This window comes from Oncorhynchus tshawytscha, linkage group LG13 (assembly GCF_018296145.1).
Source record: "Oncorhynchus tshawytscha isolate Ot180627B linkage group LG13, Otsh_v2.0, whole genome shotgun sequence".
Taxonomy (NCBI): Eukaryota; Metazoa; Chordata; class Actinopteri; order Salmoniformes; family Salmonidae; genus Oncorhynchus; species Oncorhynchus tshawytscha.
Window position 1 is genome coordinate 48,732,924 of NC_056441.1, and position 14,308 is coordinate 48,747,231.

Below are 14,308 nucleotides of genomic sequence, written 5' to 3' on the forward strand. Positions count from 1 at the left end.
CTCTGATGCAGCCGGCCGCAACTGGTAGGTCCATGGGGCGACGCACAATTGGCTTAGCTTCGTCCGGGTTAGGGAGGGTTTGGCCGGTAGGGATATGCTGGTCTCATCGCGCACTAGCGACTCCTGTGGTGGGCCGGGTGCAGTGCACGCTGGTCAGGTCGCTAGGTGTCCGGTGTTTCCTCCGACACATTGGTGCGGCTGGCGTCCGGGTTGTATGCCCGCTGTGTTAAGAAGCAGTGCGGTTTGGTTGGGTTGTGTTTCGGAGGACGCATGACTCTCGACCTTCGTCTCTCCCGAGCCCGTACGGGAGAGACAAGATAGTAACTACTAACAATTGGATACTACGAAATTGGGGTGTCAAAAAAAATACAAAAAATAAATCCACTTTGACATTATGGGTTATTGTGTGTAGGCCAGTGACGAAACATCTCAATTGAATACATTTCAATTCAGGCTGGAACGCAACAAAATGTGGAAAGATTCAAGGGGATACTTGACTTGTGAATACTTTCTGAAGGCAGTGTACAGTGTCAGAGAGGATGTACTTTTCACTTGTCTGAACTGCAGTGTACAGTGTCAGAGAGGATGTACTTTTCACTTGTCTGAACTGCAGTGTACAGTGTCAGAGAGGATGTACTTTTCACTTGTCTGAACTGCAGTGTATAGTGTCAGAGAGGATGTACTTTTCACTTGTCTGAACTGCAGTGTACAGTGTCAGAGAGGATGTACTTTTCACTTGTCTGAACTGCAGTGTACAGTGTCAGAGAGGATGTACTTTTCACTTGTCTGAACTGCAGTGTACAGTGTCAGAGAGGATGTACTTTTCACTTGTCTGAACTGCAGTGTACATGCTGCAACAAGAAGCTGAATTGCAGGTATTGTCACAATGATAAGATTATCAGAAATATCAAAACATGTTATAACAACATCAATCACGGTGTCATACTGTTCATGTCTCCCGTGTATTACTTCTGTGCTCATTGATTTCCAGATTTTAATGCACCACCTAGTGGCCACATTGGGAACACATGGAATGTTTTTTCTGAGTACTTCCCACACTTCTCTTCCCATCATCTTACATCTGGGGTGTATGCACTAATAACCAAACGGAAGCAAATGGGCCGTGACAGGGAGGGACTAACCTGAATTTGTCCAAAAATAATTGCTTGCTCTCATTGCAAAACAGTTTTTTAAGGTGTGGACTAATACATAATCACTGTTTCTCTCTTAGTTAGAGTCTGGAGGGGGTGGGGACAGTAGTTGAGGATAGCAGTTAGTTGTTTTTCAAGAGCAGTTATTCTGTTTCTCCGAGTGGGGTCCTTTTATAAAGCCTTTGGTTTATTAAGCAACTCCGAGCAGCACTGTAGGAATGACAATTAAGGTACTGTTACTGAATACACTTGTTTTCAATCACACAATATTTTGAAATGTATTGAAACCATATGCATATGCTTGAAAGATATGATCTCATCGTTGGTAATAGCACATTTTTACAGCCATACAAATGCAGTACAGAAAATAACACCATTTAAATGTAGCTGTCTTCTTAAGCCTCCCAGCATAATAATAAAATTGTGCTTATCTGTCTATGTCTCTGTCTAACAAAGCTGAGGACACACACACACACAGTGCTTTTGTTCATGCTGGGGTCCTGAGTGCTGGGGTTCAGAGTGTGCAGGCAGCTGAGCCCAGTCTTGCAGTCTTGTGCATTCTCAGGGACGTGCCTGGAGTGGACAAATCATGCTCATTGGGTGTGAGAGGGACTCAGCGCTGTACCCAAGATGAAGGAGGAGAGGAGGACGACTTCCTCGAAAGAAGACACAGCCATTCCTTCGCACTTTTCACTCTTCGGCCTCCTCCTACTTTTCCAGGCAGGTAAGTGAACACTTTCAAACGTCATGATTTACTTTTTGGGAAACACAATGTGGTGAAGAACTAGTGGCTGAATCAGGAATTAATAGATCGTTTGAATGAATATATATGTGACTATATTGGCAAGTATGTTTATCACATGGTAGTAAAGTAATAGGTGATAAGGCGATCGAGTATATATTTGAGATTTACACAGCTGTCCTATTTAAATTCACAAATTATTTTTTACATTATATTTTTTTGATAATGCATGATTTGGTGGTAACCATTGTTCCTTTATGTGCTTGATCAATTCATTACATATTATGTTAAAGTAGGCTAAGTGCTGTACAACATATTTAATTGGCCCAGGCAGTGAGAGTTGTTTTGTCCTGGTGTACCCTCTTGTGTGGATTAGCTCGAAGGCACAGGTCTATTCAGCCATACAGCTGTAGTGAAAAGAGCCTGGGTGAGCTGAGCTGTTGTTGGGATGTAAGTGGGTGAAGCATAGGTTAAGAGTTATGATATTACGAGAAGAGGCTTTGGGGGACTTGGAGTTGGAGCCCAGGCGAGGCAGTGGTGGTTTCTCTGCATTAGGAGCCTGTCTCAGCCTGCTTCTGCTGTGTAGCTGTGTGTTGTGTCATTGTGGCCATCCACTATTAGCAGAATCACTGAACCCTTGTGTCTCCTGCTTCTACAATCACAAAGAGCATGTCTCTCCCAGTGTTTTTTATATCACTGGAGGGAGGAAATCAGTCCAACAATCCTGGCCTTTGTCTGCCTCTCCCTGGCAACCCCCTTCAGGCTGAAAATTGTTACCACAGCGATCGAGCGATGCCATGCAGACACGCTACAGGGAGCAGAGCTGTGGCCGAGGAAGGTCGGTGCCAGATGCTCTCTCTCTCTCTCTCTATTGCCCCAACATAACATGCAACAGCCCGTCCGTTAAGTACCCTATGGCTACATGTGGTCGAGGATGTGGTGACTTATAGGAAGCTCCACTGTGAGCATAATGGCGTTACTGTGTGTGGTTTCCAGGGCAGAACGAGACGAAAGGATGATATGCGGGTTATGTTGTAAGCCATCCTCCTGTATGCTCAAGGGGGATCCATTAATGGTACACAAATCAAAACAGATGTAATATGTTGGGCTTGTTTGGAGAGGGTCTGTCCTGTTATTGAACTTTCACCGAATAATTGATTGCGGTAATAATGAGGAGGTTTGAGGACGTTGTTTTCACTTGTAGATTGAATTGGATTTTGAGTCTTGATTTCGAAAGTCCGCTTTCAAGAATAAAAGTTAGATCTACTCCTGGACTAATTTAAGGAATGGTGGAAAATATAGGCCCATATCTGACTTTATTTTATACTGTATATCTGTGAGAGGAATATAAATACAAAAGCCAAAACATCAGAAAGTTCCATACTCGTTATTAGGACCTTATACTAGGCCAGATCACTCTGCTTGATGTGAATGTGGTGACAGTAATCAACCACTTAGAGCCATCAAATCGTCCTGCATGCATGCAATCACTTTATCCTGCACTGTATCGTCTGCCACAGTGTTCACTGAACGTTGTGTCTTGGGCTGTGTCCATGCAGTCAGAGTGGCCGGCGTCAACATCACCAGTCAGGCTCATCTGGTCCGAGGCACGTTGGGTGGAGAGGCCTTCCTCTCCGTCAGCTACACCAGCACCAGCTCCGACCAACCAGTCATCAAGTGGCAGCTGAAGAGGGACAAGCAGCAGCCCATCACCGTAGTCCAGTCACTAGGCACCAGCATCATCGGGAACCTGCGGCCCGAGTACAGGGACCGCATCATGGTGTTTGAGAACGGCACCTTGCTCCTCCACAACCTGCAGCTGTCTGACGAGGGGGCCTATGAAGTGGAGATCTCCATAACCGACGATGCCTTCACTGCGGAGCGCAACATCAACCTCACCGTAGATGGTAGGAGAGTTTCCTCTGCAGCTCATTTGGTAAAGCACGGTGCTTGCAGCGATTCCCAGGACCAGCCATACATATAATGTATGTAAAAGATTTAGGCAAGCATTACTGTTAGTCGCATTGGATAAAAGCGTCTGGTAAATGGCATTGTATTTGAGATTGTATTTACAATACGGCTCAGGCTACCGGATTAAAATGAACAGTCCAACAACTGACCAACTATTCACCCTAGTGAATTTACATCACATGATGCTATTGCAGACTGAGGTGCAAGGCTAAAAAGTGAGGTCACACATTAAACAAAGTACGTCTTATAGCAGCATTTATAAGTTCTTTCTAAGGCCTACTTTAGAGAGTAGATAGCTTGTTATTTCTTCACAAATCCTTTACTGGGATAAGCATGCTATCTAAACAGTGGAATATGCTTTGTGTCACATGTAGTGAATCTATTTGACATGTTGTGTATTGTCCCCACAGTACCTGTGTCCAGACCCTACGTCCAAATGATAGCCTCCTCGGTGCTGGAGTTGAGTGAACTCTTCACCTTACACTGTTCCCACGGCGATGGCACCAAGCCCACCTATGGCTGGCTGAAAGGGGGAAAGGTGCTGACCAACGACTCGCGCCTGCTCCTGTCACATGACCAGAAGTATCTGACCATCGCCCGGGTGCTGATGTCAGACGATGACATCTACAGCTGTACGGTGGATAACCCAATCAGTAGCATGAGGAGTGTGTCTGTCAAACTCACCGTCTACAGTAAGTAGAACTACAGTCGTAGTACTTTCTCCCTAGTAAGGATATTTATCTTGATTGCTTCAACATGGACAGTACCAGTCAAAAGTTTGGACACACCTACTCATTCAAGGGTTTTTCTTTATTTTTACTATTTTTTACATTGTAGAATAATAGTGAAGAGATCAACACTATGAAATAACACATATGGAATCATCAAAAAAAAGTCAAACAAAGCTAAATATATGTTATACTTGAGATTCTTCAAATTAGCCGCCCTTTGCATTGATGACAGCTTTGCACACTCTTGGCATTCTCTCAACTAGTTTTATGAGGTAGTCACCTGGAATGCGTTTCCAACAGTCTTGAAGGAGTTCCCACATATGCTGAGCACTTGTTGGCTGCTTTTCCTTCACTCTGTGGTCCAACTCGTCCCAAACATCTCAATTTGGTTGAGGTCAGGTGATTGTGGAGGCCAGGTCATCTGATGCAGCACTCCATCTCACTCTCTTTCTTGGTCAAAGAGGTGTATTGGGTCATTGTCATGTTGAAAACAAATGTTAGTCCCACTAAGCCCAAACCAGATGGGATGGCGTATCGCTGCAGAAGGCTGTGGTAGCCATGCTGGTTAAGTGTGCCTTGAATTCTAAATAAATCACAATGTCACCAGCAAAGCACCATAACACCTCAAGTCTTTCCTTCTTATTGGTGTCCTTTAGTAGTGGTTTCTTTAGAGCAATTTGATCATGAAGGCCTGATTCACGCAGTCTCCTCTGAACAGTTGATGTTGTGATGTGACTGCTACTTGAACTCTGTGAAGCATGTATTTGGGCTACAATCTGAGGTGCAGTTAATTGCCGGTTTCTGAGGCTCCAATGAACTTATCCTCTGCACCAGAGGTAACTCTATTGCGACTGCGCTTGAAGAAACTTTCAAAGTTATTGAAATGTTCCATATTGACTGACCTTCATGTCTTTAAGTAATAATGGACTGTTGTTTCACTTTGCTTATTTGAGCTGTTCTTGCCATAATATGGACTTGGTCTTCTACAAAATAGGGTTATCTTCTATATACCAACTCTACCTTGTCACAACGCAACTGATTGGCTCAAACGCATTAAGAAGAAAGAAATTCGACAAATTAACTTTTAACAAGGCACACCTGTTAATTGAAATGCATTCCAGGTGACTAACTCATGAAGCTGGTTGAGAGAATGCCAATGGTGTGCAAAGCTGTCATCAAGGCAAAGGGTGGCTACTTTGAAGAATCTAAAATATGTTTTGATTTGTTTAATCTCTTTTTGATTGGTTACTGCATGATACTATAAGTGTTATTTCATAGTTTTGATGTTTTCACTTTAATTATAAAATGCAGAAAATAGTAAAAATAAAGAAAAACCGTTGAATGACTAGGTGTGAAAACATTTGACTGGTACTGTACCTGTCAGGGAAAGGTTGAGATGCAAGTTCATTATGAAGAAACTGAATTGATACAAGGTTAGAGGGAGAGAGAGACAGACAGAGACAAACAGAGCAGTGAGAGAGAGCGAGAGAGCGAGAGAGAGAGAGAGTAATCCAGTGAAAAGCTTGAGATACTTATGAGGGCCAGTAGATAAAGGAAGCCGGTGGAGCTGAGGTCTTGCCCCAGTGGAGCATACTAATCCTTCCTTCATTTTCCCCCAACTGAGACAAGGGCTGTGTAACAAATGACATTCTATTCCCTTTATAGTGCACTACTTTTGACCACGATCCATAGGGCTCTGGTCAAAAGTAGTGCACGATATAGGGAATAGGTTGCCATTTGGGATGCTACAACAGTGCGTCGAGAGATCAGCTAGCCTCGTAAGGGCCCTGCATTCTCTCCTTACATACAGCCCCGTACAAGCCTCAAAGCTGCACCTTTCTATCCTAGCTTTTACACACAGACTTGGCTGGCACAGCTAGTGATGGAAAACCTTAGTCTGGTTCCAGGTATGTCTGTGCTGTCTTGCCAACTCTTATGGTCATTGTTGCGCCAAAAGTTGTCCAGACAGGACAAACAGATCCAGTTCCACACTAGGAGAACCTAGCATGTTCACTCATTCTGAAATGGTTCCTTTTTATTAGATGTTATTGTGGCCTCCACTAAAAGTTCTACAGTGGAGTGTGTTCAGACAAGCCCATAGTAGAGAAAGAGGAGAGTGTAGCTAATTTCCAGAGCCCGAGAGGTGATATCTTTGTCTAGTGGACTCTTTGCTTGTACAGTGGTGAAGTGTTTGCGGTGTTTGAGAAAGGACTGCTCTGTTAATCATAGGCTTCATTCCTTTGCTAGGACGGAGTTCCCTGTATATCATTCTTACCACCGGGGGCATTTTCCTCCTCATCACCCTGGTGACAGTGTGCGCCTGCTGGAAGCCCTCTAAAAAGTAAGAGTTCCACATTGTGCCTCCATCTCCCTATTCACTTTGATATGTTTTCGAGGACTAGAGTTAGGCACTAGGCAGGGAGCAGGCGGCTAGAACCGTAATCCCCTGGCCTAGCTCTCGGCTACTCTGCAGGTGCATGTCCAATGTTACACTAAGGTTCTGACACTGATAGCATCGTGTGGGAGGGATTATATCGCTGTTGTTTACAATGCAGTGATAATGGTATCCCACTAGCCTGGTGCCAGAACTATTTGTGCTGTATAGCCTACTCCGATGGTTGTTGTCAATGTTGTGGCTATACAGCACAAACAGATCTGGGACCAGGCTAGAATTACACTATGTGCTGTATTTTACAAAACAATTGTGGTTGACATGTTCTCGAGGAGACAGAATGTAAACACTACGCGAGTGCACATATGAAACGCTAATCTACCATTTGTCTCTCTCAAGGAAGAAGCGGCGGGCTGCCATGGCAGCCATGTTGCAGAGATCTCCGGTATATGTAGAGAGGAGTGACATCAGTCACGGGGGTAAGGGGAGAGAGGGATGTGAGCTTTTGACAGTGCTTTTTGAATGTGTGGTGTTCTTTGTTCCCCACGCTAATTTTGTAGTTTATTTACTCTTCCTATTACAGATATTTGAATGCAAAGCTTTTTAGATGGATGGATTTCATGGCAAAGTTATAGTCAATACACATTTGTTTTTGCAGAGTAGGCCTACACCACAGTAGGCTGCTGAGGAGAGGACCGGCTCATAATAATGGCTGGAATGGAGTAAATGGAATGGTCTCAAACACATGGTAACCGTGTGTTTGATGTGTCCGATACCATTCCATGTATTCTGTTCCAGCCATTACTATGAGCCGGTCCTCCCCAATTAAGGTGCCACCGGCCACCTGTGGCCTACACACATTTCTCAGTTTGTGCAGTTGTTCACACATTCTTTAATTTGCAGTTGACGTGGTGCCAAAAACAATAGCCCATGGAACCCATGGCCGTAGGAGCCCTATGGCTCTTTATGTTGTCAATGAAGATGTAAGTCACAGATTTTTCAATTACCGAAGACTAGTTTATTTTCAAGAATGTTGCTAGTTTTCCCTTCATTTTTCATCTGCTTAACTCTATTCCTTCATTGTTGTTATTCCAGGAGAGTCTTGAAGGTGAGGATGATTGTTCAGCCAACTCTATCAGCCCCTCAGACCTCGCCCCTTCTGGTTACCCCAGCCCCCTCCCACCATCCTCCCACTCACCCGAAGCACCCACCCGGCCCGTTCGCAAATACCCTCGAACCCCTGTGCCCTCACCCCCTGCCACCCCACTCAAGCCCTCTGCTCAGCCACCTGTCATGCCCTCAGCTCCACCCCCTGGATCACCTCCACATGTCCAGAGCTCAGGGCGTAAACTCCGCCCTCCTGTGGGCATCCCCACCAATCAACAGACAGAGGAGCCCCCGGCTACCTCAGAGGCCGACGACCGGGATTAATGTCTGAATGACCACCCTCACTCACCTATCACTGCTACTACTGTAGAATTCATCCACATCTAACCATGGAAATGTGTCGATTATCTTGTCTGTTTGGCTGGGTTTTGGTGTAAAGATATTTGCTGCACCAGGATCAACTGCACTGATCAGGGTTTCCCTATACCCCTGGAAAAATGGTACGTTGTTCTTTTTCGCCACCAAAGTTTAAAAACATGAAGCATCATCCATACTGCACAACACTGCTTTGAGATTGTTTCAGGTGTGAATCAACTTGGACCAATGGCCTCCATGTAGCCTGACTCTCGATCACTTTGCGCTTTAGCCAACTCCTCTCTGCTGTGGTGACAATGGTAGTCAGAGGAGTGAGCTGCAACACATACAGATCTGGGACCAGGCTAATCCCCATGGCTATTCTGGTGAACTCATGTAACAGACAGTATCCACCAATAATGTTTTGGGGCAGTCAATGTGTGGCAGTTGCCACATGGTAAGGGGCAAGGGGGGTGTAAGTAGCCACAGTCAATTTACACTGGGATCTGGATATGTTATTACTTGAAATTTGGGGTAATGATAATGCGTCTAATTCATTTGATTTGCTACTTCCAGTAGAGGTAATGGGGAAGGGAGTTTCACAGAAACTGCCAGCTGAAGCCTTGGACTCATTATGTACATATGTCAATAGTGTGTGTGATGTTCTTAGCATTGTTTTTAGGACCTTTTGCCTCCAAATACATTTTTTTCAAATAACATTTCATCCTAAAACCGTGTTTCTATTCCATGTTTCAAAATGAAGTATGACATTTATAGCCTAATAAATGTAACAATAAATGCAAAGTTGCAAAATGCCTCTACCATAAAATAGTTTTACTTTTACCTGTATACCAGCATAAAAACAGTTCTATTCAATACTGTGAGGCGTGTAATACGTAAGACTTTTATTTTGACATGCATTCATACCTATATTCTATTTGGCTCCTCCTGTAAGGGCTTCTGGGTAGAAGATTCAGAGCTGCCATGATAGTGTGTGGACTTGTTGCTGTTTCCCTCTCCCCTTTTCATTTCTTTATTCCACCTGATGAGTTATGCAGTCTCAACATTAAGTTCACACTAAGACTCCCATCATGAAGTTTGCAGTCTAATGCAAAGATGACTCAAAATTGTGTCAGCTTCTCCCACTGCCAGACCTACAACCCCACAGACTGACAGTGGCATACAGTGTGGCCATGAGCTGCATGCCAGACTGCAAGTCCGTATTGTGTCCAGTAGGTGATGCCCAAGCAAAAGCTGAAGGTTTGATGGATTTTATTTCATTAGGATCTCTTTCAGCTCTCAAAGGACTAGTGTTCCAATAGTCCTTACGAAATGTTTTTAAAAATGCAGAAAATGTGAAAAACAACACAACCTGAGTAAAAACACAATACACACAAACACAAACACAGATACAAATCCCTAATACCTCTCTAATCATAGCCGAGCTCTCTTTAATGTTATGGGGTGGATACTTCTAATCAAACTGATGAGACCCCTGGGACAATTACTGTGTTTTAAATGGAGACCTGCACTCTAACACTAAGGGCTACAGCATACCAACTGGTAGATTGAGCTAAAGTGCTTTCAGAGGTGGAGATGAAGGTTGAGGCCCCAGCCGAGAAGACCTACAGGTGGAGGACACTATAACCTCTGTGCCGGCTTCTAGGCATAAGCGACGTAAGCTATTCTTTTAGGAACTCAGTCTGAGTCTCAACCTATTGTTGAGAGTTAGAATAGTAGAATACACCAGTTGTAAGTTGGAAATTTGTGCATCAGCAGTTTCTCTCTGATTTTGTCAGTCACTCAACTAGCCATGTCAGCTAACACATTTTAAATTGGTAAGTTAGTCTAGACAGTTATCTAAACTTGTTGTAATAATGGCCAAATACTGACTGGGCACACATGGCAAGTGCCCAGTGTCCCTGACCTCCAGGGGCCCCCATTGAGTTTGTTATTCACTCTCACTCAGATACTGTATCTGGCATAATAGCAAAATGTGTAGATTTGCAGGAAATCAGCTTTAAAACTGTAAAAAATATCTGCCACATGGCAAAATTAGTGGAATTGTATGAAACTTCTCATAAAACTGCAAAATACCCTCTTCCCCATGGCAACATGTGTAGAACTGCTGAAAACCTGCTTTAAACTGCAAAGTAAAAACATCTTCCCAATGGCAAAATGAGTAGAATTGCATGAAATGTGTTATAAAATTGGTAAATGTTCTCTCTGCCCCATGGCAAAATGTGTAGAACTGCAGATAACTTGCTTTAATACAACAAAAAATGTATCCCTGCCCCATGGCAAAATAAGTAAAATTCTATGAAATGTTTTATAAAATTGCAACATTCTCTCTCAGCTCCATGGCAAAATGTGTATAATTGCATCAAATTAGGTTTAAAACTTAATTTTCTTTAGCTCTGCCACATGGGAAAAAAAATGGTAGAATTTCAGAAAATGTACTTTAAAACTGCAGTAATGTATCTCTACCACATGGAAAATTTTGAAGAATTGCATGACATGTCTGATACAATTACAAAATGTTCTCTCTGCCCCAATGCAAAAGGTGTAGAACTGCCATAAATTTGCTTTAAAACGTCTCTGCCACATGGCAAAATAAATATAATTGCATGAACTGTATTATAAAATAGCAAATTTTTCTCTAAACCTCATGGCAAATGTGTTGGATTGCAGGAAATTAGCTTTAAAACTGCAAAAATGTCTCTGCCACATTGAATTTCTTCAAATAATTGCATAAAATTTGCTATAAAATTGGTAAATGTGTAACAGTTTTCTTTAGGTGAAGGAGAGTCAGACCAAAATCCGGCGTGGCTATTGCGATCCATGTTTAATGAAACAAAGTAAACACAAATAAAATACAAAAACACTAAACGTACCACGAAAACCGAAACAGCCTAATACTGGTGCAAAGTAACACAGAGACAGATCAAGGACAATCACCCACAAAACAGGCTACCTAAATATGGTTCCCAATCAGAGACAATGACGAACACCTGCCTCTGATTGAGAACCATATCAGGCCAAACATAGAACTAGACAAACTAGACATGTAACATAGAATGCCCACTCAGCTCACACCCTGACCAATCAAAACATAGAAACATACAAAGCAAACTATGGTCAGGGTGTGACAAAATGTCAATTTTGCCCCATGGCAAAATGTGTAGAACTACAGAAAACGTGATTTAAAGCAACAAGGATGCCTCTCTGCCCCATAGCAAAATATGTAAAATTGCACAAAATGTAGTACGTATTATAACATGGCAACATTGTCTCTAAAACTCATGGCAAAATGTGTTGAATCACAGAATATTAGCTTTAAAACGGCAAAAATGTTGTTCTGCCCCATGGGAAAATAAAAAGCATGGGCATGTATTTTAAAATAGTAACATTCTCTCTAAATGTCATTGCAAAATGTGTTGGATTGCATGAAATGTGTTATAAAATGGGTAAATGTTCTTTATGTGTAGAACGGCAGAAAACTTGATTTAAAAGCGACAGAGATGTATCTCTGCCCCATAGCAAAATAAATAGAATTGCATGAAAGGTATTATAACATTTTCCCTCCACCTCATGGAAAAATGTGTAGAACTGCAGAAAACCTGCTTTAAAAATGCCTCTCTGCCCCGTGGTAAAATACAGGACCGTATCTGTGCTTGACGTATCCGATAGCTACAGAGGAGGACAAAGAGGAAGAATAGGTAAATAAGGGTCTTTCACCCTCCAGACACAAAACATAAAGGATTTCGAGAAAAGATAGGAGAAAGGGGATAAAGGAGCTTCTGAGCAGTCTTCAACAGTTCTGAGCTGTGTTGGGGTCTGAGGGAGCAGGAGAGAGTATAAGGGCACAAGGCGAGACCTGAATGCAAACACAGGAGGCAGATGGTAGAGGTACGATATTGATTGTAACAAAGGGAGTAGGCAAAGGCAGGTCGGGGACAGGCGAGAGTTTATAAACCAGGTCAGAGTCCAAACAGTACCAGACAATAGGCAGTCTCGAGGTCAGGCCAGGCAGGGGTACGGAGTCTGGACAGGCAGGGGTACAGAGTCAGGACAGGCAGGGGTACGGAGTCAGGACAGGCAGGGGTACGGAGTCAGGACAGGCAGGGGTACGGAGTCAGGACAGGCAGGGGTAAGGAGTCAGGACAGGCAGGGGTAGAAACCAGGAGTTCTAGAAACAAACAGAAACAGGGAAAAAAATAGGAGCAAGGAGAACCGCTGGTTGACTTGGCAAACAAGACAAACTGGCACAGAGAGACGGGAAACACAGGGATATATACAGCGGGATAATAAGCGACACCTGGAGGGGGTGGAGACAATCACAAGGACAGGTAAACAAGATCAGGGTGTGACAGACAGAGAGAGAGAGAGAGAGTGGGGGTAGAGAGAGAGAGGGATTGGGGAAGGAGATAGAGGGAGAGAGGGGGAGCAATAGAGAGAGAGAGAGAGAGAACTAGAGAGAGAGCGATAGGTGTGAGTTAGAGAGTATGAGAGAGAGAGAGAGAGAGCGAGAGAAAGAGAGAGAGAGCTAGAGAGAAACAGAGAGAGAGAGAGATTGGTTGTACGTCTTTTATCATGAAAATCGGACCGCACATTTCACATTGTCGCCTTTGTCCTGTTGATTCTGCCTCCCCGATTACCCAAAAAGGTGTAAATGCTCCTTACTCTCAATTTACATAAGCATTGAAAATATATGTTGTTCTCAGCCCCACTGTTCCTATTCCATTTTTAAAGATCATTTAAACACAACCCTTCTTGAGGCGGCTGAGCTGGGCTGGCACAAATTAATATTGTAAACAAATACAGAAGAGTAGGTCTGTTTGACTGAGTTTAATGTTTGGGGAAATTATCTTTGCTCTACGGGAGTCATCTCTCGTATTAGTCCGAGCTCTCAATGTGCTTTTCTGCCTCTCTGTCTCTCCCACTAAGGTAATGTGTACTCAAAGCCTGTACTTATACCTCAGGGACAGGTTGGCCGCACCAGCTATGTTCGTGTGGCTCTATCTGGCTTGTGTCGTGTTGAGGAGTCAGTCAGTCAGTGGCATATCCATCCCTGTGAATCAAGGTAGAGGAAGCTGTTATTCCTCCCCCAGTGCAGTTAACTATAGCAGACCTGTATGGTTGGAATAGTCATAGTCTTGCCTAGTGTGAGTGTGCCACACACACACATGGGAAGTCAAGCATGCACACACACGCACACACACACACACACATACACACACACACACGCACACACACACACACACACACACACACACACACACACACACACACACACACACACACACACACACACACACACACACACACACACACACACACACACACACTCCTCTCAAACTGTGGGATAGATAGTGAGAGAGGGAGGTTTGACAGTGACAGCATGAGCATTGCCAAATAGTAGCCCACATTGTTTTATGAAAGACATCTTTGTGAGTCTGTGTTGTGGATCGTTGGTTCTAATGCTAGCCTTAACCTTGATTGAACTCAGTTGGCTCTGTTGAATTTCGAAGGTTGTTGATACCGAATGAGAATAGAGGGCTTGAGCGCAAAGTGTATTTGATTTTGATATGGTAGAATAGCCCATTGGTTTAGACATACATGTGTTTCTTAATCCAGAGGGAATATTGATGGACTTTTATCACAATATCTACTTACTGTAGGCCTACATAGATTCACAGCAGTCAATACGATGTTGAAAAGAGGAGTTAAAGGGATATGTGAAGACTGGTAGATCCCTTGTGATCTCTAGATCTCAAGTTGTCTGCTGCTGAACTTGTCTGACTAAACCATCTGCTTGTCTGATTTTCAATGAGGGGTTGAGGAGAGAGAGAGGTGTGGG

The 14,308-nt window shown here is 43.5% G+C and overlaps 1 protein-coding gene across 1 annotated transcript; it reads left to right on the forward strand.

Moving 5' to 3' along the window:
• The first annotated feature begins 1,093 nt into the window (after window positions 1-1,093).
• Window positions 1,094-9,269, forward strand: hepacama (hepatic and glial cell adhesion molecule a). The gene is made up of 7 exons (XM_024442087.2): window positions 1,094-1,875; window positions 3,453-3,800; window positions 4,275-4,556; window positions 6,843-6,936; window positions 7,387-7,466; window positions 7,891-7,970; window positions 8,083-9,269. Exons 1-7 carry the CDS (start codon window positions 1,782-1,784, stop codon window positions 8,416-8,418), a joined length of 1,314 nt encoding a protein of 437 aa, XP_024297855.1. The 5' UTR covers window positions 1,094-1,781; the 3' UTR covers window positions 8,419-9,269.
• The last annotated feature ends 5,039 nt before the right edge of the window (window positions 9,270-14,308 follow it).

What these genes read in the sequence shown, in the direction of transcription:
- hepacama (XM_024442087.2), top strand. Translation starts at nt 1,782, where the DNA reads ATGAAGGAGGAGAGGAGGACGACTTCCTCGAAAGAAGACACAGCCATT. An exon ending in CCTCCTACTTTTCCAGGCAG is followed by an intron (nt 1,876 to 3,452) that starts GTAAGTGAACAC and finishes GTGTCCATGCAG; the next exon opens with TCAGAGTGGCCGGCGTCAAC. An exon ending in CATCAACCTCACCGTAGATG is followed by an intron (nt 3,801 to 4,274) that starts GTAGGAGAGTTT and finishes TTGTCCCCACAG; the next exon opens with TACCTGTGTCCAGACCCTAC.